General features: G+C 34.3%; 2 protein-coding genes across 3 annotated transcripts; both read right to left on the reverse strand.

Annotated features, from left to right (window-relative positions):
- On the reverse strand, positions 823-24,629 carry LOC18609773 (ATP-dependent DNA helicase homolog RECG, chloroplastic). 2 transcript variants are annotated; one of them, XM_018115518.1, is made up of 18 exons: positions 24,518-24,629; positions 24,117-24,213; positions 21,089-21,171; positions 20,866-21,001; positions 17,047-17,682; positions 16,828-16,940; positions 15,882-16,116; positions 15,151-15,314; positions 13,266-13,347; positions 10,364-10,453; positions 7,308-7,541; positions 5,822-5,893; positions 5,442-5,594; positions 5,226-5,369; positions 3,443-3,601; positions 2,881-2,964; positions 1,707-2,279; positions 823-1,185 (listed from the first exon to the last, which is right to left on the reverse strand). In XM_018115518.1, the coding sequence occupies exons 2-18, from the start codon at positions 24,153-24,155 to the stop codon at positions 1,093-1,095; spliced, it is 3,090 nt and encodes a 1,029-aa protein (XP_017971007.1). In that variant the 5' UTR covers positions 24,156-24,213; positions 24,518-24,629; the 3' UTR covers positions 823-1,092. The 2 variants fall into 2 exon arrangements, with proteins under 2 accessions (XP_017971007.1, XP_017971008.1); XM_018115519.1 differs by lacking the exon at positions 24,518-24,629 and adding an exon at positions 24,337-24,356.
- On the reverse strand, positions 24,823-27,329 carry LOC108660936 (serine carboxypeptidase-like 50). The gene is given in 9 exon segments (XM_018115521.1): positions 24,823-25,002; positions 25,145-25,941; positions 25,943-25,992; positions 25,995-26,114; positions 26,117-26,219; positions 26,221-26,262; positions 26,265-26,507; positions 26,510-26,946; positions 26,949-27,329. Coding segments are annotated over 8 exon segments (1,161 nt in total). The 5' UTR covers positions 27,037-27,329; the 3' UTR covers positions 24,823-25,002; positions 25,145-25,863.

Below are 27,446 nucleotides of genomic sequence, written 5' to 3' on the forward strand. Positions count from 1 at the left end.
TCTAGAATAGAACAATATCATTTGACACTTTCTAAAAACAATGTATATAGTATGGGATGTGAATAACAAAAGACTAGTTCCTTTTCTTTGACTTGTTCCATGTGAATCCAAGGTGCTTCTTCTTCTTTTCTGTTTTATTTTTTAAATACAGTGAAACAGAGCCAACGATGTTGTAATGTATTCACAAAGTTTAAAGTTTTAAGGTTGAGCTTCAGATATACAGTAATGGGGACTGGAAAGGAAGGAAAAAGTATAAAATAAAATAAACAAGAATAGAAAAGTCAAAGGAAAGGAAGAAAATTCTTCCTTGTATTAGTGTAATTAAACAAAGAAAAGTTATAAACACATATAGTAAAAAAAATGTAAATTTCCTTGGCCTGGTAGGAAAGCGAAGAGAGAAGAATATAAAATAAAATCATGAGCCGTACTACTGTTGGAAGAAATAAACAACTTACACAATTTGACCGTGTCACCTGAATTTTCTCTTCTAAATTGATTGTTTACAGGTGCAGGTGACAAAATGACTCTTAACTACCTATAAACATTTCCTATAACTTTTTCCCCTTGTACCAAGCAGTACTAGTTTAATTTTCCCATCTTTACCATTCTCACACCATGCTACTTTTCAGCCACAAACAAGTCAAGCTGTCTCAGATAGCACGAAACAACAAAATATTTGGTAGAATTGACAATCAAATTAGTCAAAACTAACCCAACAATCCGTTTGAATACTCGAAAGCAAAAGAATCAACCCTGCTGCAATTTTAAAGAATGCCCGAATCCAACTCTTACTCAAAGTGGCTAGATGCTGTGACATGCCAGTAGTATGAACTTGTAGAATTGTATTTCATCCTTTTTCTTTTAAATGGAAAAATTCAACTTCATTTATTCACAGCAGAATATACAACATTGAAAACTATACAGCTTTAACTAAACGATTGTGGATTTACAGCACATCGAACGAGCATACAGCCAAAATAGCAAGTAATCCCCCTAAACAGAATGCTATAAGAGGAAGGTCTAAGTTCCATGCAAAGACTGCAGCCTATGTTCAACATAAATTATGATAACTTGAATTTACCATGCCATAGCTCAATCACCCAGAAGACAAAGTGGCTGTCGCATGCTAAGTTCTGCTTTGAGTGCTGGAAAACGATCTAAGTCATGAGAATCACTCAAGATTTTCTGCATATAGAGAAACCAGTGTGTGTTATAGATGCACAAAAAGTGCACCAGAATTAACAGTAGAACTCATTCTGAGGGGCAAATCAATGCAATATGGTAAAGCTTAAAGCCTAACATCGGAATTCCAGAACAAAGACACGGCATTGTCAATAGTCGAGAAACAGCTCGATAGCACTATTATCAAGAGACTATGGTTACTTGCATAGTTTTAGATTTTATTAATAGTGATTATACTGCTAGGAGTGCATGTTTGAATAATTATTTCATGCAAACAGTGAAGGACGTAAAGCAAACACCTATATATGAGACATCCCTCCATAGAAATGCAGAAATCCTAGGACATGCAGTGATCAATTGTTTAAAGAAAACTAGCATCTTAATCAACAACAAGGATACACATATTCCCTGCAATGGATAACTATTAACAAGGAAAACTATATGCTATAGGAAGACATGCATAACTCAAAAGAAATTAAACAAAAACAAAAAGCATTTAAATAACAAAGAGGGATGACATTTACCAATGCAGCAACATGTGCCTCTTGCAAAATATTGCCATCCATTTCCAATCTGGCAATAGGAAACTCAGGAAGGTGTCCAGACTGTTTTTTGCCAAGTAAATCACCAGGTCCACGTAGAAGAAGATCCACACTTGCTAAGTGGAAGCCATCTGATGACTTCTCAAGCACGTTCAGGCGATTTAGGCTACCAGCAGTAGATGCTACAAATATACATTTAGACTTTCTTGTCCCACGACCAACTCGTCCTCTAAGTTGGTGTAACTGAGCTATTCCAAATCTCTCCGCATTCATAACAACCATCATAGATGCATCTGGAACATCAACACCAATCTCAATTACTTGAGTGGAAAGCAGTATATCTGTTTCTCCAGACCTAAACCTTCTCAAGGCTTCTTCTTTTTCATCACCCTTCATTCTTCCATGTAACAACCCACAGTTATAATCCTGAAACCGATCTGATATGGTCTCAAGATCTGCAGAAGCAGCCCGAAGCTGAGGCAATTGCTCAGATTGTTCAATGACTGGATATACAAGATACACTCTTCCTCCTGCTTCCAACTCCTCTAGCATCATCTGTTAGGAAAAAAAAAAGTTCAAAATAAATTATTGGAATCTTCACCAGTTGAAATAAAAAGCCAAACTGAAATTCATGCACAACTTAACAATCTGCATTTTGTTGAAGGAATATTATATATATTTCTTGGTCTTGGCCCTGTCTCTTTTTATTGCTCTGAGAACTATAATAAATAATTTCGTAATTATACACAAATCAAGCATTCATTATAATAATGCAAGGCAGGCTCATAAGGATTTTCTACAAAATATAATAATAACCCACGCGAATAAGAGAGAATTTTTATTCTACTGTTCTAGTTTTTCTCTCTTCAATTGACTTCTCCAATATGAAATGCGTTGTTAGCATTCCCAAGCAGTAACTACTACAGCGGTAGTTTTTTTGACTCCAAAAGCACAAATAAAACATGCTTGTGAAGGCAACCAAAATGATGCCAAACACATTATACAACTAAGAGTATACTGTATCACATTTCAGTTACCCAGAAATCATCATTCTTTTTCCCTTTAAGTAAGACAGAAGCAGACACATGAAGAGTTTCAACAGATTTTTTTTTTGGCCAAAAGTATATCAATAGATTCAAACAAGGAAATGCTTTACTGCATAAATATTCTCAAAGCCCTTGTCAGTTCCTTCAATGACATGTGTTTCAACAGGTATTCTTCCAGGAGGTAAGTCTGTAATCTGTCATTACAGGAATGAGAGAATAATCATTAGCAAGAAATGAGCAATATAACTGTAAATAAGTCCCTCAAGTGCACTATTAAGTTGTCCAAATTATCCTAAGGGTCTGATTCTGTAACCCACCTCAATCTATCATTTAAATTTTTCTTCTAATTTTCAGGGATTTTTTGTTGAATATTAGATGCTGTAAACTTAGACACTCCTTTCTTTCCTAGTCACCTTGTATACTTCCATGTATCATGCTTCTATTCTTTTTTTTTTCTTTTTATTGTATAAATTTTTGCATCACTAAAAGATATATTCAAGAACAAATTGAGCAGAATCATGACAAAGTTTTCAATAAAGAAATTAACAGAATTTGAGAATGTATTCTAGATTCTGACAGGTTGTTCAATACAAAGCATTTGAAGGATTTCATCTAATTTAAATGCAACTACAGAGAATTCAAGCAACTGGAAGTATAGCAAATTGTACATACATGTGTCAAGGACATATCCCCATACAAAGCCAGAGCAAGGGTCCTTGGGATAGGAGTAGCTGACATGGCAAGAACATGAGGAGCCATATGTGTGTCATGTTTAGAGGAAACATCCAAGTCAGCCACTTGCATTCTCGAGCTTGTAGAAGTATAATATAGCTGTACGGTTAAGTTTTTCCATTAACTCATGATATAACAACATTTGCACATAACAAAAAGAGTAATTCCTGCTAAGCTATAAAGATGGAATAATCATGTCTAGCAAAGCCAAATAAGACAAATGACACCTTCACAAACATTCAGGGTTAATCAACATATTTCATTAATCAGACTCCGGGATAAAAACTTCCCTTTTCCTGCATTGTGTTTGGGGCAGGGGCACCTAGCAGTGTTTCTTTCTGATGACCAGCATTCTGGTATCAAATGGTAGTTAACTTGTAGATAACAATCATAATTCAGGAGTCAAGCAGTGTTTCTTTCGTGATTGCCAGCATTCTAATGTCAATTGGTATTTAACTTGTAGATAACAATCAAAATTCAGGACTTCAAGAAGTTGATTGATATGTAAATGTATTGACAAACATGTTGTATGTTAAGGTTAAAAGTGACAGCTGAATAAGATGTCAATTTGTTAGTTGACAATAATATCAATCCAACATAAATATAGCTACACTTTCCATGTATCAAACATTTCATGAAAATTGAGCCAAAAAACAAATCATGAGAATGTTGACAATGCAATGAAACACAAGATTTTAGGTGAACAAGGTACCTCACCACTAACAAAGCAAAAGGGGTTAATATATTCCAAATGTAATTCAATGATTAGAAGATAAAACTTATATAACTGTTGTGATATATTTTTATCTCTTCAAAATGATACTACAACTCCACAGACTAAAAAACACAAACACCCACACAAAATTTGGGTAAGAAGACAATAAAAAAAAACATGAAGCAAAAATTGAAACTTGATTGCACAGAGCTCTTTTGTCAAACTTTGTAATCATTAAGAGGGCATAATCAACTTTTCAGCTTTGTGATAGTGAGAAGTCAACGTATATTTTACAAGACCCAGGATCACACAGGGACAACATACAATGTGATCACTTCTGTTAGAGGAGAAGATGGAAAACACCAACATAAATATAGCTACACTTTCCATGTATCAAACATTTCATGAAAATTGAGCCAAAAAACAAATCATGAGAATGTTGACAATGCAATGAAACACAAGATTTTAGGTGAACAAGGTACCTCACCACCAACAAAGCAAAAGGGGTTAATATATTCCAAATGTAATTCAATGATTAGAAGATAAAACTTATATAACTGTTGTGATATATTTTTATCTCTTCAAAATGATACTACAACTCCACAGACTCAAAAACACAAACACCCACACAAAATTTGGGTAAGAAGACAATAAAAGAAAACATGAAGCAAAAATTGAAACTTGATTGCACAGAGCTCTTTTGTCAAAATTTGTAATCATTAAAAGGGCATAATCAACTTTTCAGCTTTGTGATAGTGAGAAGTCAACGTATATTTTACAAGACCCAGGATCACACAGGGACAACATACAATGTGATCACTTCTGTTAGAGGAGAAGATGGAAAACAAGAAAAGAATCACGTCCAAACTATTATTATCCACCATTTTATTGATGACTAAAACACAATCTCAAGATATCACATTCAATAAGAATTCATCATCAGCACATATAGCTCCTTAGATAATTGCATATTATGTATGATTTTCTAGCCCAATAAAAGTGGACAACCTTACTGTTAAACTTTCCTCTCTGGATAACACCAAAACGATGCTGCTCATCCACCACAGCAATACGTAAAGAAGAAAACTCCACTTTTTCGGCTATTAAACTATGGGTTCCAATGACAAGAGAGATATTCCCAGTTTGGAGATCCTGTAGCCTAAAAGGTTAATGAAATTCAAGATGGTTACACACAATGTAAAGGCAGCAGATGATGATACATGCCTTATGAATCAGACGTGATTGCTTCAGTGGGGTTGATCCTGTTAGTAAAGCAACAGAAGGTTTACACTCAACCTCCTCCATAATCTCTAGCAGATTGATGAAGTGCTCATAATGCTGGATTGCAAGCAACTCAGTAGGAACCATGAAAGCTGCCTATAAATCAGATAAAGTCAACTCAAATCAATAATTATATGCTATTAAAACCAGTCAAGAATAGCACACCAGGGAACACTAATAATAACACAAACAAGATTACCTCATACACTACCATAATTAGTGAAGTTACCAACACCATATATATGCTTAGCAGCATGTATTGATCAATTTTCAAAAGTTTTATAAAAGAGGTTTGAGCGTGGAAGTAGCTTAAATTTACCAACCTGATAACCAGAGGCAATAACCTCCATGCATGCCAAAAAAGCTACCACAGTTTTCCCACATCCAACATCTCCCTAGAAAGAGCATCCACATATATCAAGGAAGTTTATCAGTTTCTAAGAATAACAGTTACATATACAACAAAGATCAGATAAAAATCTAATCTCAACTCTCTTTATATAGATTGTGTTCCTCTTCCTTTCAGGTAAAAAATTGTTCTTTGTCTATTCAAGATGAAGCTATTCCTTATAAGGTAAAGTCACCACTACAAATATATATCTTGCTCTTAAATACAAAAACAAGCACATATAAAAGTTCAGGGTTTCTATGAAGATTATATGTTGCCATTGGATTTAGTATTTTTATATTTATTGTGTCAAGGATCATTAGTAAAAATATTTCAGGCATGAGCAAGTTGTTGAGATTGAATTTTCCAATGTAGTTAGTGCCCCATTATCTCATTCTGGGTGGTACAGATTGTCATACCGTCAACAAATTCAAGGTTCTAGAAAAAATCCAGGTTCTCATAATGTGACACCTCAAAATCTGAATCCATATCTACATCTCATAGTAAACTAAATCCCATTTGCACACAATAGTAACTTGTTGAATATATATTTATTATTCATATTTATATCAGCCCTAGATATCCTTCCTCTACTGCTTCCTGTTGTTTCAATTAAAATTGACATTCTTAGTTCTTAGCTCTTATTTGCTATAGCTATTGTCTCTTTTAGAAATTTTATCAAATACACATAAACATAATGGGACAACCAGAATATCAAGGAATAAAAATGAAATATCTCCAGCAGGTAGAAGAACCCAAAACCTAAACCACTAGAGGCTAGCCTTAAGCATTGTCCTAAACTAAAATTTTGGGCGGAAAATAATCAGGAAAGACACAAGCAAGTTCAAACTAATCTTTTTATTTTTATCAGGAACTAGTCAAACCAGTAAGCTTTTCTACATTCCATTAGATTTGCAAAACCTCGCAGAAAGTATCAAGAAGTCTGCAACCTAAAGCAAAAAGGAGATTTACCAATCCTTTCCTCTTCAATAATCATAGAATGATAAGTGAAGCAGATGAAATGCAAGATCAAAGAGATTTTAAAATTACCAAGAATTTGCTAGTAATTGTGGCAGAGTATCATAGTCTTAGAAGGGAGGTGCACATATATCATTTTGTTTTGGAGGGCTGATTTGGAAATTCAAATTATTGGATGTATTTCTTTAAAGGGAGTTAGGGTAGAAGGTGAGGGGGGAGGCACATGCAAACCAAACAGCACATTATAATTGTTGACTCATAAACAGCTCATCTATACTTTTGCAGTGAGAGCAAATTCGCAATCAAGATTACAAATATTAGCTTCAGGAACAACAGCTTTAAATATAATTTCAAAAGAAATATGCAAGCCTCAATACAACTAGAAACAGATTGTAGACAGTTGAATAATGAAAGAACAGTAGCATTCATGCAAAATCCAGAACCTGTAAGAGTCGATTCATGGGGACTGGCCTCTTTAGATCCCATATAATTTCTGAAATAGCACTAAGTTGACCAGAGGTAAGGGAATATGGAAGAGCTTTCAAAAATTTCTTGGTCAGACTAGACCATTCTTCCATGTAAGCAGCATTCACTTCAGGTTTTCTGTACTTGTCCAGCAATCCATCTTTTTCAATTTTTGTGCCAAGACCTTCAAGCATTTGAAATAAGCGTCCTAACTGCAGATAGGATTATTTTTCTGTTGAGTATTTGTGCAACTCATGCAAAATATTAAAGACCAAGGCATTACAAGCAAGAAAACAGTATGATATTCAGATATGATACCAGGAATGAAGACATCATAAATTTCTAATTTATCTACTTAATCACAAATAGCCAATAACCCTTCCAACAAATTATCCATCAATGACACAATTGCATTCTCATCTAAAACAATGTTCATTAACAAGAATCTCAGACAGGACATTCTACTAATGCAAAGATATCACAACTGTATTTTCAAGGTGCACAAAGCACACCTAATAACAATGTCATAAAAAAGGGATATCTCTTTTTGCCCATGCGGGCCCCATATAGGGTTTGATTAAAGTAAACTATGAAGACATAAAATAAAGATAAACTATTACATATAAAAGCACAGAATCGCAGCTTTTATCTTAGTTGAATCACTTGATAAACTTGGAAAGAAATACAAGATAATCAACCAAAACTGCAGCCAAAAAAGAAACAAAAGAAAGCATGTCTAAACACAATGGCAGCATCACACAGTGCTACAGTTGAAGAGCACACTCATGGTCAATGAAATCTGTAAATCATGCAACGCTGAGTAGCCAATGTATGCCTAAGCTCACTCATTTGCAAGTAATCTTTCCCTGAGTTCAACCCAGCCTGATATCACCTGACTCAAGTATAGCCCATTATAAGGAATAAGCTTCAGACAGAGTTGTATTACATATCAGCATTCAAGTGCCAAAAACCACATCTCCAACATTTCATGTAAAGAAACATTTTCCTTACTTTACGTATGACGATACAAGTAGATGCCGTGATAGTGCAGATTCACCACTAAAAATAAGAAATAAGACAACATTTCAAGAATTCAAAATATCTTGAAATTCAGAGAAGTCCTCAAAATCAAACTTGGGAAGAGACAATGAAGAAAATGAGCTATCCAAACTCCTAGTTTAAAATCTGATGTGTAACAGCCAGGAGGTTGAGGTTTATAGCTGTTTTGTAATCCAAATGCTTGAGGAAAATAGGAATGTTAGATAAAGAAAGAAGATCCTAAGCTTCACCCGAAGGGTTCCTCAAGAATCACACCTAAGGTTGATTACATCACAACAATCAAAAAGCAATAGTGCTGGCAATAGACAATAAAAAAAGGAAATGATCACAGCGCGGGAAGGTGGTTGCAGCTATGGACAAGAGACAAGAGAAAAAGGAAATGAAACAAAAAGAACAAAAGGAAGAAAATGGTCTGACAACTGAGGGATGAGGGCAAAATGGTTCAAAAAATTTTGCTTAGGATTCTCAAGTTGTGCAATCTCTAAAAGACACCTGTTTTGAGGGGAATTGAATTCCCACAAGACTTGGTGGTCTGGCCCACTCAACAATCATTGATGACCCCTTCAGTTAGCATGTGAGTAGTTCTGGACTTTGAGATATTTCATGGTTCCCATATAATTCTCAGGAATAATATCTGAATCCCCCAAATCCAACACACCCTTAAGTATTAAGGCAATCATCTTATAAAATGGAGTACATGGAAAGGAATTTCAACAACGACAGAAGAATTGGCCAATAAAACAAACAGACAAAGCCAGAAGGGGTAATAGAGTAGTAGTGAGAACTGAAGATAAATGTGGTAGTAAGTATCGGAGATCAAACATTGGCTCACCCTTTCAAAGGATGGCACAACTAATGAAAATGGCAAGCATAAAAATATATGTAGGAGGTATGAATTGGCGAAGTGCATCTGGAGTCTAGTATGACTGCAAAGTACCACTTAAGAAAAAAGCTTTAAGGACATCTAACACTAGCAATATTTTATGGCACTATATATTAGGCAGTTAAATATCAACATGTACAAAAAAAGAAACGTAGCCGAGATTAGGCTGCTACAACAGATGTGTGAGTATACAAGAAAATGACTGCTAAGGCAGAAGGTGCATCGTAGAGTCAGTTGAGAATAAAATGAGGAAGAAATGCATAAATTAGACTACATGTGAGATAAAGGCTTATGTACGGTCCTGTAAGCAATGCTCCCTGGTGGAGGATGTGTATGTCAAAGCAGAAAGGGAAAGACTAAAGAAGATGGGTGAAAATTATTTGAAGGAAAAATGATAAAAAAACAATGTTTTTTCATGATCTCACAAAAAATATGATACGAAATAGGGCACAGTGAACTTAGTATGATTCAACTAGACAGCCCACAAAGTGGAAAAAGGCTTGATTCTTTGTTATTATTAACATAATACCACAAAAGTACTATAACAATCATGTACACATCTCCTAATAACAATACATGTCTACCAATACAATACAAAAAGAAGTAATTAACGACAACTAAAAACCTAAACAAAAGATCCACACTAAGTTTCCACGAAAAATTATATTAATTGCCCCTCAACATGCTTTCTACCACAAGACAATTTTAAAAGAATAGCTACTTTAAACTGCCAAGACTCTGTCAAAAGTCAAGCCCAACTTTATAGCAGAAATCTACAAAACAATTTAGCTTCCTATTCTTAAAATGTAAAGTGAATCAATAGAAGGGCCAAACTGACATGAGGTGATAGCAAGAAGTGCCTCAGCAGTTCCATTTTCCAATACAGCACTAAGATACCACAATGCTGGTACGGTGGTATTTTGTGGAATGTGGAGGTTTTTAACTATGATGGAAGTAAATCTAATTAATTGAAAGAGATGTCATCCAATAGAAACAGATGCTAAAGAAAAAAAAAATCATAATGGTAGCAATAAATTAATAAATAGTATAATACTAACATCTAGCAAGTACTAAATCACAAATGAAGATTACCTGTAGATAGAAAAACTCATCAAATATGAGCCTTTTGCGAGCTAAATCAGCCTCCTCTAAATTCTTTGGCTGGTGAATCCCACTGTATGCCTACAATGTTAGCAACACATACTTAGCTTGCCATAGAAAAAGAAACAACCAATGAGAACAAACCACAGAAATACTGCTAAACAATGGAACATCAAAAGGTAAGAGATCGCCTGACCATTTATCTTTCCCTTCCCTTGAAAGAAATTTTGTTAATTTTGTACTAATACCAAAATCCTCTTTTTTATTATTTTTTTCTATTCTAACTCCTCAAAAACTATATAAACCACTCTTTTTTATTATTTTTTCTTTTTTAAATCCTAAAACTATCAAATTATCTAGAGTGTAAATGGTTTCAAGTGGCTTTCAATCTCTAGTTTAATGATGACTTGAAACTCATATTTTATACTTTAGATTTAATCTCATAAAAATCGATACTTGAAACCATTTGGACTATTAAATACTTTATATGTTCTTTTTATATATTGCTAAAGGCAATACTTTATAGAGATTCATAAATACACACACAACCTACAACAAATATACACATATCTATAGACACAAACCTTGATACATACATACACGTGTCTATAACATGCTATGTTGTATAGTGCTGAAAAAGCTAAAATCATATATGAAACAACTGATACCACTGCATATGAACCATATTTAGAAACACTGAAACCCCGTCCACTACAATACTAACAACCTTGCTTGACAAAGCTGAAACCATGACAAACTCATTCAATTTCACTCCTATTTAAAAATTCTTTTTACCTTTAGTAGTTTCAGTACCTGCACAAGTCACAAGTCCTCAGTGTAATTCATCAAAAGATTTGCTTTGGGCCTTGTACTTGGGGTTTTTGAAATTTGGGTAAAGTTTCATAGACATGCTAGGGTTGTGGCTGGTTTCTATAGCATATCTTCTTAAATGGTTTGATTCATGTTTGCTTTTTCTTGGGAATTTATTTGCAATTAACTTAGGTGTTGTTAGATAGACCATTAAATTTTATTTTTCTTTTGATAGACCATTGTGATGATTTTCATTTCTTTGAAAATTCTTAATTTTAATGACTTAATCTTTCAATGCATTTGGTTACCCATTTTAAAACCAAAGAATAGAATATTTTCAGTGGAAAAAGTTCTTGAAAGGTTACTTAATACATTCAACGGTATTTTAATTTTTTTAATCATTTGACCATATAAGTTTCATATTCTTTCCTTCTTAACTTTATATACTCTCTTTTCTTTTAACTTTTATTAGATGTGGAATCTTGTATTAAATCATCTCTCTTTTTGTAAAATAAGCATAAAAAATTCCATTTAGTATTTGATTGTCAGCAACATACTAAACAGTTTTAGAGTATAAATTCAGTGCTTAAAAATTTCAAGACTGAATACTTAGCACTTAATTTTTTAGCATTTATTCATCAAACAGCATCATAGTTCCAAAGTTTTATAAATCTTTTTGAAAAATAAAAATTAACCAAGTTACATACATCTCTACAACTTAATCAATTTGTAGTCACTCTTTAGAATGACAATCTCTTTTCTTTTTTATTAATAAATGATTTAAGATGTTTCGTACTTCTTGGACCAAATTATTTTTGACACAATCTGTGACGATTAATGGAACCTTAAATAAATTATTCCAAAAAACTGCAGATAATTCAGCAAATCATTGAATTTGTAGCAGATACCGTAATCCGCACACAAGCTCCCACTTGAACACAAATTTTGTTTTACAAGCCAGGCTTGCCAAGTGCCAACCAAACCTATAAGTATGACCAGTGTCCCCCAAGACTGGTCGACATCAATAGAAAGATTATTTTGGGTCAAAGCCATTGAACCAATAGTCAGTCATGATGGTCATTTATCCCATTCAGGTAAAGATTTTAACTTGAAAACATTGTGCGTTAAAATTTTTTATAAATATAGCTTCAAATTTCAGTAATCAGGATATCAATAGCTTTTGCTGTCAAGCCGGTCCTGTTATTAAAGCATATTTATTACTTATCAGAGTCACAGAATATATGATTTCCAGGGATAGAGGACATAAGCAAAACATAAAATTCATAAAATAATTCCAAATGAGAATATTGCGGTGAATGTTTGATATTTGGAGTAAGGGTCTGATTAACAGGTGCCTATAGGAATTTATAAGATCAGTTAAATTTTTATTTTAGAAAATAGTTTTTCACTTAATGCACTTTACTCACCAAATTCAAAAGAATCAATACATTAATTAAAAAAAATACTTTCTATGAGTATCCCCTTAACCAGTGCTTATTGGCATGGATAACATTTCCCTCTAGTAAGATAAAAAAAAAAAAGAAATAAAGCCAACTGAGAAAACGTGAACACCAACATTTATTGAGGAACACATAAAAAATGGCAAATTAGATGGTTACAGGTTAAATTACAAGATAGGCTTACAGGTGCATGTGTAATGGTTGAAAGAACAAAGAGGGGTAGATGTCATCTAGAAAGATTTGACATCTAACCATTTCTGAAGGAGTACGGATTAAGATAAAGGAGAGGAAGGAAAAAACTAATGTAACTGTCCAAACTAGTTTGACAATAGGCTTAGTTGAATTTTGAGGAAACAGTCGAGGTGAGTAGGGCTGAGCTAAGTTTTATGGGAAATCAAGTAAAAACTCTTGCCTCTGGGCTTCAAATAATGCCCATCTTGGGAAAAAGTTCAATATTAATAATCTGATACGTTAGCCAAAGTTGTTCCAGTATTTTGAGAAGTAAGATTACAATGCAACCACCAACAGATGCTTTGTATTGCACCAGACCAAACTTGTGGGAAGCAATAGTTTCATTAAATAAAAAAACATGAAGCGTCATGAGTGAAGAAAAAGTCACTTACATCATGGAGACATAAAAGTCCAAATTCTTGGATGATTTCTTCAGGTATTGGATCAATATTGACCGGCAAGGCTTGTAAAGCCCTAAAAGATTTAAAGGAATAGCTCTATTATAAGTTAAGAGGACTATTCAAAAAAATAATAATAACAATAAGTTAAGGGGCAAAACTAAAGTTAAGACAAACGATTGCAGATTAGTTAAGTAAATTAAAGCAAATGCGATGAGTAAAAATCAAATTTTACTGCATAATAGAATTTATAATTATGCCATGAAGGAAAGCATCTCATAGGATTCTCATCATTGACACATTGTACATTGAAAATCTTATTAAATAATTAGAGTCTAAACAGTTGGCTTTTGTCCAAAAACAAGAACCATTGTACCCGCTGTACATCTTTCTTCCTGATCAGTAGCATTTTATGGTGAACATACTTTAATTATGTTGTCTATTTGTACTTGAGTTGTTAAACATAAAGGAAGTGAGACGCTTGATATGGGAAACAACTACAACCAAACAGCAGCAATCCAGTTAATGAGCTGAAAGATCTATCTAGAATAAGCTCAAGTCACATGATTGTCATGATGGTAGCAGTTTAGACCATAAGCTATAATGTCTTCAGAAAATGTATTAGTTAACGTGGACTACAAACCTAAATCACTTACAGTCCTGCTGCATTCATCAAAGAGGCACATGAGGACTTAAAGTTTTAGTGCCCTCACCACCAACCCTCATTTCTACCTCAATGAGGCATCAGTCAACCGGTACAACAACATAACTCCCAGGACAAAGTAACACAGATGAGTTAATGCTACACTGCACCATTCTGGTCAAGATGTTAGGACATTAAAAGCAATCATGATTCAACTAAATTATGATGCAATTGTTGACTCAAAGATTAACAAAACAAAAATTTCTCCCAATAATCTTTTTGGCCATGATCAAAGGCATTAGAGGAGAGTGCACTGGATATGCTCCAGGGTTAGGCATTCTCCAATTGCATTGAGGCACAAGATTGCTTGATTAAGCCTCTAACAAAAAGCACAAAGACTGAATACAATTCTTCCTTTTCCTGTGTTTTGAAACAGTGAGAGCACCTCTGATTTGTTTTAGAATAAAAAAAAAAAAAAGAAAAGTGAAGCACAGTGCTAGAGTTATATTATAAAAAGAAAAAGAATAAAGCAGTGGAGGCTGATTAAAAAATTTTAAAAATTAACTCAATGATTTTGAATTGTTAGTCATGGTGTTTTTCAATTCACAATGTTTAACTAATTACATCAATTTTTTAAATAAAAGATACAACCTAAGAGCCATATTCCCAAATGCTTCAAGGCATACATCTCATCTAAGCAAAAGTAAAACACCTTGTCCCACTCTTTCCCCTCTGAAACATTGAACTGAATCAAAGGATCCACCCAAGATGAAACACATATACGTGCACATCTATCAAAAACCCACCAGAAAAGCAAACTTTCCAATAACTAGGTATTCAAGTATAAACTGGCTCCAAAAACAATTTTGTTTCCATACTCAGTCAGGTAGATAATATTCATAGCAGCAATAAACACTATTACAATAGTTCAACTCAAATTACCACAGAATAGAAATTTTTCAACACAGAAACAGAACCTTTATGGATTGAGACAGCTTTACAGTTCATAGACATACCTAGATATTAAGAAAATTGTTAATTAATTAATTATACGTACATACATACATATATATGTATACATATATATATATACATAACATAAAAACATATAAAGTGGAAAAGAATTAGTGTTAGAAAATAAAATCATGCAGACATAAGCACTCGAGCACTGATCTAATAACTCTTTGTTGAAATCCACTGATAGAATAATGAAAAAAAACATTAAGAGGGACAAACCTTGCAATGATGTCTCTGAGAAAATTAGGCTTTAAGCCACCTTTTGAAGGATAGATAGGATAAGGCCTCCCTTTTGTGAGAACGGATGAATCATTTTCATCTTTTAGCACGTCAATACTGTATTCCCTCATTTCATAGTGATCTTTAGTACCCATAGCCCTCACCTAGATTGAAAACAAACTATTTGAAAACAATTTTTGGATGAAACATTCTGTAAGAAGTACAAAGCAATAGTTAAGGATGAACGAAAACATCTTAGAAATGGCATTCGTAGAAGTTTTCGTTCTTTTTATATAGATGAAAAATCTATATGAATCAGTGTCTATTTTACTATGCTGATAAGAAAGCCAGTCAATACAATAGAGACTCCTTCAAATCATGAAAATTACAAGTGAAACCTGAAACAATAAGCTCAGTAATCCAGAATCCCCCTAAGTAAATGTTTTATGTTCACACTCCTGTTACAGCATTTGCTTCGCAACACCCCACCAAAATGATCAAAAACATGTTTGCCAAAAGAGTTAAGGTAACTGAAGCAAACAATTAATTAACAAAAAACAAATCCATCAGTACTGATGGCCATATAGATGACAATAAAGCAGTTTCAGAAGCCAGAATTTAGCCTATATATGTCAACCTTTATGCATGCTATTACTCTTTGAAAGAAACAACGTGTTGGCAAGGATATTAGCCAAAACATTTTGAAGGGTATGAAAGAAAAAGAAACTCACCTTACCACTAACACATACAAATTCTCCCAATTTATGCTTTCCTTCAAGACTTCTAAGAAAAGGTTGAGAAGCAAAACGAGCACCGCGGAAAAACTTCTTCAAATGCAAATAAATAGTCTTCTCCTCAGTGTCTCTATCATCATCATATATGTGCCCCAAAGTTGGTTCATTATTTGCAACTTCACAACCCACAACCACCTCAAGAAATGAAAAAGAATAACTGGCTCGAATTCCCCTGCAGGAAAAATGATAAACATGAACAACCTAGAAGCATCAGCATATCATTCACAATTGAGTATTTCAATATTTATTTGCTATAAATGTTAATCTGTGTTCTACTAAGAAATTTACAAGCTATGGTACATGATTTTTCCCAATCTCATGGTTTATATTTATCATTTGCTAAACTAAATTGTACAAACATATTTTTAGAACTTTCAAAAGATAAGGCCAATTTCATTTCAATATGCATTTTTGTATGTACGACAATTTTTAATATGTATTTATGTATGCATGAGAACATTTTCAGGTTTTTGGGATAAATAAAGACTACAAGGTCAGGTTTAGTTAAATGCTGTGATGTTATATGCCAAGTGGGCTTCTCATCAAATAATATGCAAGCATATCTTGTCATCAGTAAACAACTTCACTTCAATGCTTGATCCAAACAATTGCATTCTGAAACATCATAATTCCAAATACTTTATATGTTCTGGTTTTGATTTACCAAGTAGACGAATATTAGAACCATAGAAGAGTTGGCACCCTAGGTATATCGAGGCACTTCAATTGAGGCTTGAACCTCATCTCATCCTTAATGTAAGGTTAGCATCAAGAGCAGCTATAGAAATAGTAATGAAGATACCTAGTAGACCAAACATAGGCCTAACAATTAGTGCCCCAGTCAAGAAAATGATTAGAATTTCGTGAGCAAGTCGTTAGTCACCTTGAAGACAAAATTTTGCCAACAAAAATCAAGTACTGCCCATCATTGATCTCAATTTGCGCATTCTGTAAATCTGCATAAGTCCGAGGAAAATGATGTAACAGTTTCCGCAACTGCATGGCAGGAGGGTAAAGAAAATGTAAATAAGGTGAACCAAGCTTGTATAAACACAAGAACCTCCATCAACTGTGGTTTTAACATAATTTCAAGAGAACCTACAGTGTAAAAGCCACATTCTTCTAGCTGGTGAGAGTGCCTTTTACTTAAACCAGGAATGCAACTGATGGATCTATCAAGAAATAAAACAAAAGTTGCAGTATCTGACTGTGGTTCAATCCCCACTTTGCTAGAGGATTCCTCCTCAGTAAGACGATCTGACTTTCCTTCAAATTCTGAAGTCATGGACCAAGAAGATTGATGCAAATTGCCAGTACTTTTTTCCACAGTAACTAGATGACCTGTCTTATCTTCAGATTCCAAAGTTGTGGACCAAGAAGACTGATGCAAATTGTCTGTACTTTCTTCTACTACTATAGAAGAACCAGCCTCTGAAAGGGGTTGATATAGAGAGGGCCATGTTTCACACAGACCATTTGGATTAACCCACTTTTCATCCATAGAGTTAGAGAAAAATCTTTGAGCAGCTAACAGGCCCCTGATTCGTGAGCTACTAGTTGTCTCATCATACAGTTCTACTGGAGGGGAACTACCCAAAGTGATGGAAGGAAATCTTTTACATGCCAAGGAAAGTTCAAAATCATCTGTGGCATCTTTGAGATTTCCATCAGGTTGCTCATCAGGTCTTTCATTCTCAATTAAATCATGAAGACCATTATAACCCATCAAAACTGATACCTGTAAGCAATGAAATTTGGAAGTTTTGAATGGAAAAACTCCAGATGTATACAAGGGCAGAGCAGAGGATCATTTCAAAGTCCATAAGCAAACACCATCAGATTCGTTTACAAAACTTTCAAATGCCTCATTACAAACTGAAAAGAAACATTTTAAATACATTACTGCAAGCTGCCAAGAAATTCTTGAGTGCAAAAACATAACTTATCCCAGGGAATGACTCAGAAGATATATCATAAATTAGTATATCAGCATCAAGTAACAGACATAAAATTCAAGTTCATAATATTAACCATAATCTTAAGATATTGCAAAAGCCAAAACTGAACTTTCTGTGCAGCAAATTCCAGCAAACTGCATTCTTGCTTGCGGCCCCTATCTTGCCATCTGATCTGAACATAAACTCCCATTTCCATCTATGATACAGGAGCCCATTAGCCTAACACCCTATTTTCATACGTTTTTGTAATTTTTATTTGTTTATTTTCATTTCCTGATTTTTTATTGTTCATGATTTGTTTAAGAGTCATGTAGCACAAACTTAATGAACTTGGATGGCTATTAACTTAGATTGCGAGGATATCAAGGGCTGAGATTATTGGGCTGCCATATAAATAATCTTGTAATGCCTTGTTAACAGTGTTTTGCCATATATTAAGATTTATTCAGTTGATAAAAAGCCAGACTTTTAGATTTGATATCTTTGGCTGTTCTTCTCTTATGTACTCCTTCTAGTGTGATTACTTCTAGCACAACATCAATCTAGGAACCCAACTCCCTTTTCTATACAAAATCAACCTGTAAACCCTTAATTTCCAAGCCTTGACCAACTGCAAGAACCAAAGAAGTAGATTTTACCCAAACCTGATTTCCATTAAAGACACCCTGTGATAGGTCAGAAGAACCTAGCTGCAGACAGCTGCTTGTAAGCAACAACCTAAAAAACTTGCCCAGAGAAACGGCAAACTAGTACAAAGAACAAGCTGAGATTGGAAATATATGAATGGATTTTTATCCAAAACTGAAAAACGATAATTTCTTACACATTTTGAGATTGCAGAAACAATCGATAAATCAGAACAGCCCCATTTGGCAGAACAAGGAATAGGTGACCCAGCCTGTGGGCTGTTTTCATAATTTCAAACAGATCGTTGAATACTACACAGTCTACACTTTCCATCTGTTGTGGTTTAAGAAAAAAGCACTTTCAACTTGGTGGCTTCAACTTTCTGACTTGGCACTTTATTTTGCAGCATTTAACATCAGGGAGTTAAGCTCTTAATTTGTAAATAAATTTACATTAACACCCACTCTCCAACTATAACATGTATTCTCCATTTTATAAATTTGTTCATTCTTAATTTAACCGCACAAGTTTTCAACAAACTTGATATCAACCATTAATATGGAAAAATGTGAGATATAGAAGTATTAAATTTTGATTCTCAACACATTCGCTTATATCAAATATTATTATTGTACGATTCAAGCCCTCACTGGCCTTTTGAACTACCAAAAAGAAAGAAATAAAGAAAATGTAATATTAGTCAGGATTAAATACTATAATATATAATAAAATAAATAATTTCTCATGAAGAAATGGCAGGGAAAAAAACAGAGAAAGAAAAAAGACTTTAGAGATCTGCTTCTGCATGGTAAGGAGTAATATAAAGTACTGCATGTTACAATGATATAAGCATTAATAGTCTAAGAGTCCTCTTAACTCAATCATCAGGGCATCAGTATGGATTTGAAGAAGAAAATAGAGAGAGCATAAGAGAGGAGAGAGGGAGAAATTATGAAAGAGAAAAGGTGGAAAATTTTTATAGAGTGGCATTGTCATTATTTTATTTTAAATTAACAGCATAGACTCCTACTATTGGACAGTGCAAACCACAAGATATCACATGATAAAACTACCACAAGGTTTAAAGTTATTTTATCTCAAACCACAAGGATTGAAATTCTAATTAGCCGTGTATGAAAATATGAGATCTTACCAAGGAGCTAATTAGAATGTTCTTTTAGGGTATATAAATTTGAATGTTGAGAGTTATGGATAACAAAATCTAGTCACCCACCCAATTAATCTGCAACAAACAGTACATTGGAATAACATTTTAACATATTAAACTCCTATAACTTCTTGTTAACTTTGATAGTTATTATATAGTATGTGATTAAATGGAGACTCAATAAAGATAACTCCTGTCCAGGTTCAAAGAGTGTAGATGCTACAGAGATGAAACACAAGATATAACCCCTTATAGATGAATGCATAATTTCTTATGAGTGAAAGCTTTAAACATCCAAGCAGTCCAACAAAGAACCAGAAGTTTTATAATCCTTGGAATCACTCACTCAAAGGCTTCATAGCTTCTTTATCCAGTCTTTATGCAATAATCTATTACCTCTTCCTGAGGAACATCTCCAATTCACTAGCAACTCATTAACATTTTAGAAATCACAGTTGATAGATTTCCCAAAGTTATAATTACCCTGCTGAAAAATATCACTTGTAAACCCAATAAATTCACTAGATACACTGTGTAAATTAATAAAGTCAAGTATGGCAAGCCAGGAATCTGCCTAGTTTAATAATCAATATGATATTTGGATTTTTACAAAAGCAGACACATATTGTGAAGATTCCATCAGGCCTAGGAAAAAAGCTGAACTGGCAAACTGATAATAGATTGTATTTGATTTTGTAGCATCTCAGCATAATGAAGCGACATTACATATATGCCCATTCAACAGCAAAACATGTACAAGTCAAGTTACTTGGCTACGGAATGTTCGTTTCGCACCCCTCCATTATTTATTTTTAACCAATATTATCCACTGCATAAGATCCACAATTCATGTTAGGGTATTATACAATATGGTTGGTAACAATGAATGTATTGGAAAGTATTGGTCAAAAAATAACGAGGGTTAATCTCAACCCATAAAATGCAGCTTGCTTTCAACAAGTAAAATAAAATATGAACAAAAAAATGACCACAAAACAAAAAATATATATATATATATATATATATATTCTACACAATGCAACAGATGTAAAACATAATGTAAGCATAGAAACTGAAGGAAACATTTATTTCAAACAGAGATACAAAGAAAACTCTTTGAGAATTACAAGCAACATCCAATAGCGAAAACTTGTACATAGGCATCTACCTTATTTAGCAGCTTTGAGCGATCTACGATACTGGCTGTATCATAATTATGTACTTCCTCCAATAACTTTTCTGGAAACTTGTGCTTGGATCGAGAACAAATTTTTGAAACTTTATCGAGGAGAAAATTATTAAACCTGAAATAAATTTGAAGGCAACTCAAAGTAACACACTCCTCAATCATCATGCTTTAAGCAACCAGAAAGCTGAATGTAGTGCATTACCTCATTTTTCTTCCTAAAGCATTCCTATATCCTCTCTCTGCTTCAAAAACTATAGCACTTCTCAACCCTTGCCCACTAAAACACTGAAAGAAAAGGAAGAAATTTCTTTAAAAAAATTTACATGTGACAAAAATTCAGTATCAACTGCCTCATTTGATGCATAAGATGCTAAAAAGGCATAAATAAAAATTCTATAATGGAATAAATAAAACTTGCAAAGTTCTCAGAAGCATATCTAAGGACCAGGCAACATGCTTGGTTGGATAAATAAAACAACTACGAAATAAGTTAAGGCAAATAAAGGGGTCTGAGCAACATGCATGCAAGTACCTTGACATTGGCAGAAAATGGCGGAAGAGAAGAATCAATTTATGTCAATGAAAAGTGCTATGAGTTAGTGAGAGAGAGAAACAAAATTTCTAATTTGGCCCATCAGAAGCATATCTGGTTCTTAATAGGAGGAAAATTAATGAACAATGGTATCGATGACCACAAGAATGTTTAAAATATACTCAAATTTCCATAACATAAATTTGATTTAAAAACTTTCGAGAAAAGAAATGCAAGCAAATATAGACACAGTAGATAGAAAGACAAGAAAAAAAGCTCTCTACTTTGCCAAGACATTGTACAGAGAGGAGAAAACAATTTAAAAGAAAAGCAAAAAAAGGAGTGGGAGGGAGCAAAAGAGAGAGAGAGAGAGAGAGAACCTTAACCAATGAGCAAAATATAAAGGTGTTGAACAAACAGTTTCTTTAATAAGACAAAGAAAGAGAGCTCGATAAAACTTTCCAGATGTATAATTTATTTAAAACAAAAAAATCTTAAATAATAGTAATAATAAACATATTCCACAATCAGCCAAGTGAAAATTCAAATTGAGGAGAAACCATGTCTTTAACTCACTTTATCAAACAAACACGTAATATTTGTGTCTAAAATCAAGGGAAGAAGAAAAAAACTTCATATATGCAGTGAAACTTTAATCATAAGTTATAGAAGTTATTTAACATAAGAAACGAATGGGGCTAATCAGAAAGCCTAACTTAAAGATCCTAGAGAATGGATAGTTGTTATGCATGATTTGAAATAAAAAAAAGAGCACAAACCTTCTTAAAACTAATAACCATCGGGAGCCTAGTTTCCATAATTCGCTCAAACCCTTACAAATTTGGAATTGGATCGCAGGATCCTAATCCTGGATAATTTGCGATCCAATTTAGTAGTTTCTGTATTATTATTTTATAGCTTAAAGCTGAACTAGCAGAGGCAGCTACAATAACAACAAAATTACTAACAAACACATATGTATTTATCGCTTTTTTATTTTTCAAGAAACACTACTAGATATTGTTATTAGTTTTGACAAATTTTAATTTTAATTTTTAAATTAATTTAATTATCTCATTAAAAATATTTCTAATTAAATTAATAAATAAACAAGAAGACTACCCCTATTGTACTGCATTCCATATAGATAATAGATTACATTTTGGTTCCCATTCCACGAACCATCTATGTTCCAGGTAACTTTAGATCAAGAGATTACATAAATAAGGTCATTGATGCAAATGTGTTGGATCTCCCATAAAATTTGGGAACGTGGATGAGAAAAAATCAAATTTCATGCTCTTCAAAATTCATATTGAGATTTTGATAAGAACAAAATAAAAGTACCGAACACAATTATTTCAGCAAACCAGGCAAGCAAAGAAGCTTAGAAAATTTGAAAAGATCATTGTCTGTAAAAAGCCAACGCAGAGTCATCATCACAAGAACCTTTACTAATGTCCTCTCCAAAAAAGCCAATAATGAGAATTTGAAAGCATGCAATAAGCTGGCAGGTAAGAATTCCTGATGCTTGTTATCTAATTCATAATTCTAATAATGTGTCTGCCATCAGAGCAACCACATAGTTTAAGATTGTCTCCTTTCCGTAAGCCAGCAACTAAAAGAAAGGGATGCTTGTGTTGCATCTCTGAAACATTATCTTTCATGATCCAGATTGCAAATGCACTGCTGATTGGGATCATGCAATCTAAAACATTATTCAACAGGGAGTGGGGAAAATTAGCCAACTCAGGTCCTTCCTTTCCCACTCAGTACTTGGTGGATGGTTTTGTCTCCAAAACGATGTGGGGAGAAAAGGAGAAAGAAAGGACAGTAGAGAGTAGAAACTAGAATAAACCATGCACTAGCAGTAACTGCTCAGTATTTTAATAATCGCATCATCTTTTATTATCCAACACTAATAACAGATATAGATACGGGAATGGCTTGATAAAGCAGTCTCCCTCATCTTCTAGGGCCTCATTGGCATCCCATTTGCAGACACTATACCGTGAAGCAATTGTTGATGGTCACCTTGAAACCACTCCATTTATGTTACTCCTTCTAAGTTCAAAACATTATCTCACATTGAAACTAGATCTATAAATGCAACTCGACCATTTAAATATACAGTGTGAATAAATAAAACTGAATAGTCCAATATTTCTCTATTCTATAATGGCCAGTCTCACTAAACCCTTCAAATTTGCATCCTATATTTAAGATTGTTAGGATCTATAGACCTGGAAGAATTTAAGATTTTCATATTAAGAGAATATGGTTGAATCTGAATCAGATATTTCACTTTCAAAGCAAAAGATTTCAGGATTTAAACTCAGCAGTTACCTTTCAACCTATGAGTTTAACCAGGTATTACAACTAATGAAATGGATTTGCCCAACATTGCTGTCTTTGGCAGTGTTTCCACTAGTCATTTATCCTACTTGGTTTTTCACCTGTATTTATATTTTTACTTTACAGTAGCCTCTCAAATTTTTCATACACACAAAGACACATGCATTACCGTTCATCGTTCTACTCTAAGTCTCACAACTTCATGGCAGAACCTTAGCAGAACCTAAAACAATAACAATCTAAATTGACATATAAATGCATGTTCTAATTATTCGTTTAAAAAAATGAGATTGGTGGCACTGTAAAGACAACTAAATTTACTAAACATAAATTTGATTCATACCATGCCACATGAATGCACGATTGAGACCGTCAGTGCCATGTGAAACAAACTTACTGCACCAAAAGAACATGCCTAGCCCACCAAAGCATGTATAATCCTGCAACACAGCATATGAGATAGAATCTAGAGAATCAAATCAACTGCCGCAGCCCATACAAAATGAAAACATAAACAATGGGATTTAGAAGACTTGGGTTTCATTCAAATCAAAGAAAAATACAAGTTCTCGCTCTCCTGCTTCAATTCTGGAAGGAATTTGAAGCTGTGACAATTGAACCAACGAAGTTTATGCAAGGGGAGTTTGTTTGCATGCAGTTTCTCGGCAACCAAACATGGAAAATGTAAGAAATGCACGCAAAGCAAATTGAAAGATAAAATATGGATGGAGATTATGAAATTACGATGTAACTGGATTTTGCAACAAGATTTCTTGTGTATGTGGATGTCAATGCTTCCAATGGCTAAGAGTATATAATAAGTTCTCAACGAAATTTGCTCAGGAAAGGCGAAAAAAGGAATATATCAAGAAAATTGGAAAAAGAATATACCAAGAGACTTGAGAATATATATAAGAAAGACTCAAACAAAGCTTCCGTGTCTGAATATCATTTTTATGCTCGGTTGGAAACTGCTACTGCTTGACGGATAGAGATGTTCTGTTCCTTCTGCTACTACTCTCCGTCTTACCCTTTTCTTTCTAACTCCAAACAACAATAACGAAATTAAAAAAAAAAAAAAAATCAACCATGAAAACAGTAACATATATCACCACGTGAGCATCACGTGACCGATTGCCCTCGTTTGCTCAATAAATAGACCGAGTTTTATCACTAGGGTTTATTCAATTTCAGCCGCGATGCCATTGCCAAGCAGTACTCAGGAGAAACTGCAGCAATAACCTAGGTCAGGCCTTCAATGTTCAATCATAAAGTTTTCATTGTTTTCCCATTTCCAAAAGTTCTAATAGAGAGAAAGGGGCTGAGGCGAATAGGGGAGAGCAGCATTTTCATCAGTGGCTCTTAAAATACCTGTGGGTTCTCTACAGGCTGCCCTGCCTTTCCATCGGCCCTGCACATCAAACTTTTTCAATGGCATCATAGTACGGGTTTTGTGCTTTCTTTTGCTGTTGGGTTTTGGTCGTCAGAATGGGATCTTTGGTTTTCTTTACCAATTTCCCTTCTTTGACCTACCCATCAGTTTCTTTCACCACAATCCCGCCTCCAAACGCCATTACATCTACATGAATACCACTGCTTTAAAACCTCTTTTGATTCTCCTTTTTCAGAATTTGAAAACGAAAAATGGGTTTGAATTGGTTATATATGAAAATGGTTATGGCAAATTTCAAGGGCTTTTCTAGATTTGCTTGATAACAAATATCATAATTTTATTTAAAGTTCTAGCTACTGAGAATTCGTGGCTAGGGCGGCTGTTACTTGCTCTGGAGCTCTATTTTTAGTTCTGAATAAAATGATCATGCCCTTGGATTAAGTAAATGGTTGATGCTAAAAATCGTTAAACTGTTGGTTCAATAATAGGTAATACATTTGAATTGGTTCAGTATAGTATAAAATCAGTATAAGCCTATAAGGTTACGTAGCTTGAGTCTGCTAGTCACTACAAAGCACAAAAACGAGAACCAGTTTCCGAGGAATAAAATTCAGAGTTCCCCCATGACATTTGATTATGAACCTTTTTGCTCCCAACCAAACTTGCCCTTCTCCAAAGCCCAATCCTCAATCATAGCCTAAAGCACATAGCAAGCAAGCTCCCCATTTACTTTCCAAACTTTTCTGTCAGCCATCAAGAACTTCTCAATTCCTTCTCATTTTCATTGTCTTCACCCATGCTTCTGTTGACACCACACCATCCTGTAATCATAGAGCCCTTGATACAACAACACCTTACTCTTCTTCACCAAGGATTCCATTATGTACTTCACGCTCTTCATCACATCTTCATGCAATGCAGCCCTAAGAACATCACTGCACTGTCGACAACCATTGACTAGTTCACTCGTAATGCTTTCTTTACCTTAGCTTTGTTTCGAAACTCGTCTGGTAAACTTCTGTGGTAGGGCTTTCTCTGTTTAAAGTCATGCAAAAGTGGCCAAACCTGTCATTTTTTACAACAGATTCAACCCCTTGGTTCTAGGCTTCTAGCATCTGTTGCCTCACTCCAGTTCCCCATCTTAACCAATTTAGCTCCCTCCCATTGTGCTTCCTCTAGTTCTCCTTTCTGCCTCTCATTAACCATCACTAAATAGCAAGCATTGTCAGCATAATTTGCAAATTGGGTGATCGGGTCCGTTAACCCATCACCTATAACAAGACCTCTCAGGTTCACTCGTTTTGAAACTGGCAGATGCAGATTTTTGTTGAAAATGTAATATACCCAATTGCAGGAACATAATATCCTGCATAACTCTCACCGGTAACATAAATAAGACGATGCTTAAACGAAGGATCTAATGAGATAAAACTTGTAATTACAGCAAAAAGATTCTTAGCAACATAATCTTGGTCCTGAGGATGTTCTCATGCCGTTGAAGTTATGCTAAACTCTAAACCCTGTTCCAATAGGATTATCAAGAAAAAGAAACCAAATAAGCGATTCTAAGCCTGAAATAGCTCAACAGACAAGTGCTCCGCATTTTGCCCGTTAGAAGAAACAAAATGCCATGGCCCAAGCTCGAAGAAGTTTCCAAGGTGCAGTCAAATGAGAAATCGTGCTTTTGCTAGGGGTGAGCTGGGATTTCTAGCTTCATAGGTGTAGAAAATAGCAGAACTAGCAGTAGGATTGACTGGGAGGTAACCCGATTTAGTGGGACGGCTCCTTTGGGAAAGAGAGGAGTTGAAGTACTGTGATGAAGCATGGAGAGGAGGAAGAAGAAGAAAGCATTTGTTGACTCCCTTCCCATATTTGTTAAGTGCTCCTTAACTTTTAGTGATGGTTCGTAATGTTCTGATACACATAAGAGCTAGTTGCTTAAGAGTGTGGCAACACCGGAAGACTCCTTGGCTTCTTTCATGTACACGTCCTGCCCTGGTAGTGCAACAAAAGAGAAGTTGAGAACTTTAAAAGCAGTGGTGGACACTTCAGAATTGAGCACCGCTGGAGTTTTTTGTTAGTCTGGGTAAATTGAAATCGTCATTTTCAATTTGAGTTACTTTTGATTTCTTTATCTTCTAAACTGTGCCTAAATCATTTCATTTTTAATATTGTCAAACGCTTGTCATTTAATTTTATTTTCCATTTTTTTCTTTTCCTCTTTCATCAGCAGTTGAATCAACAATTTAATCATTCCATAAAATAAAAACGAGGTAACAA

The sequence above is a fragment of the Theobroma cacao genome, chromosome 2 (assembly GCF_000208745.1).
Source record: "Theobroma cacao cultivar B97-61/B2 chromosome 2, Criollo_cocoa_genome_V2, whole genome shotgun sequence".
Classification (NCBI taxonomy): domain Eukaryota; kingdom Viridiplantae; phylum Streptophyta; class Magnoliopsida; order Malvales; family Malvaceae; genus Theobroma; species Theobroma cacao.

Bases quoted from the DNA above. Each gene is read 5' to 3' on its own strand.
- LOC18609773 (XM_018115518.1), bottom strand. From the start codon at position 24,155: ATGGCACTGACGGTCTCAATCGTGCATTCATGTGGCATG. The intron at 21,002-21,088 runs GTAATGCACTAC...AATTTATTTCAG, and splicing joins GCTTTAGGAAGAAAAATGAG to GTTTAATAATTTTCTCCTCG. The intron at 5,894-7,307 runs GTTCTGGATTTT...TGCTCTTTCTAG, and splicing joins CCATGAATCGACTCTTACAG to GGAGATGTTGGATGTGGGAA.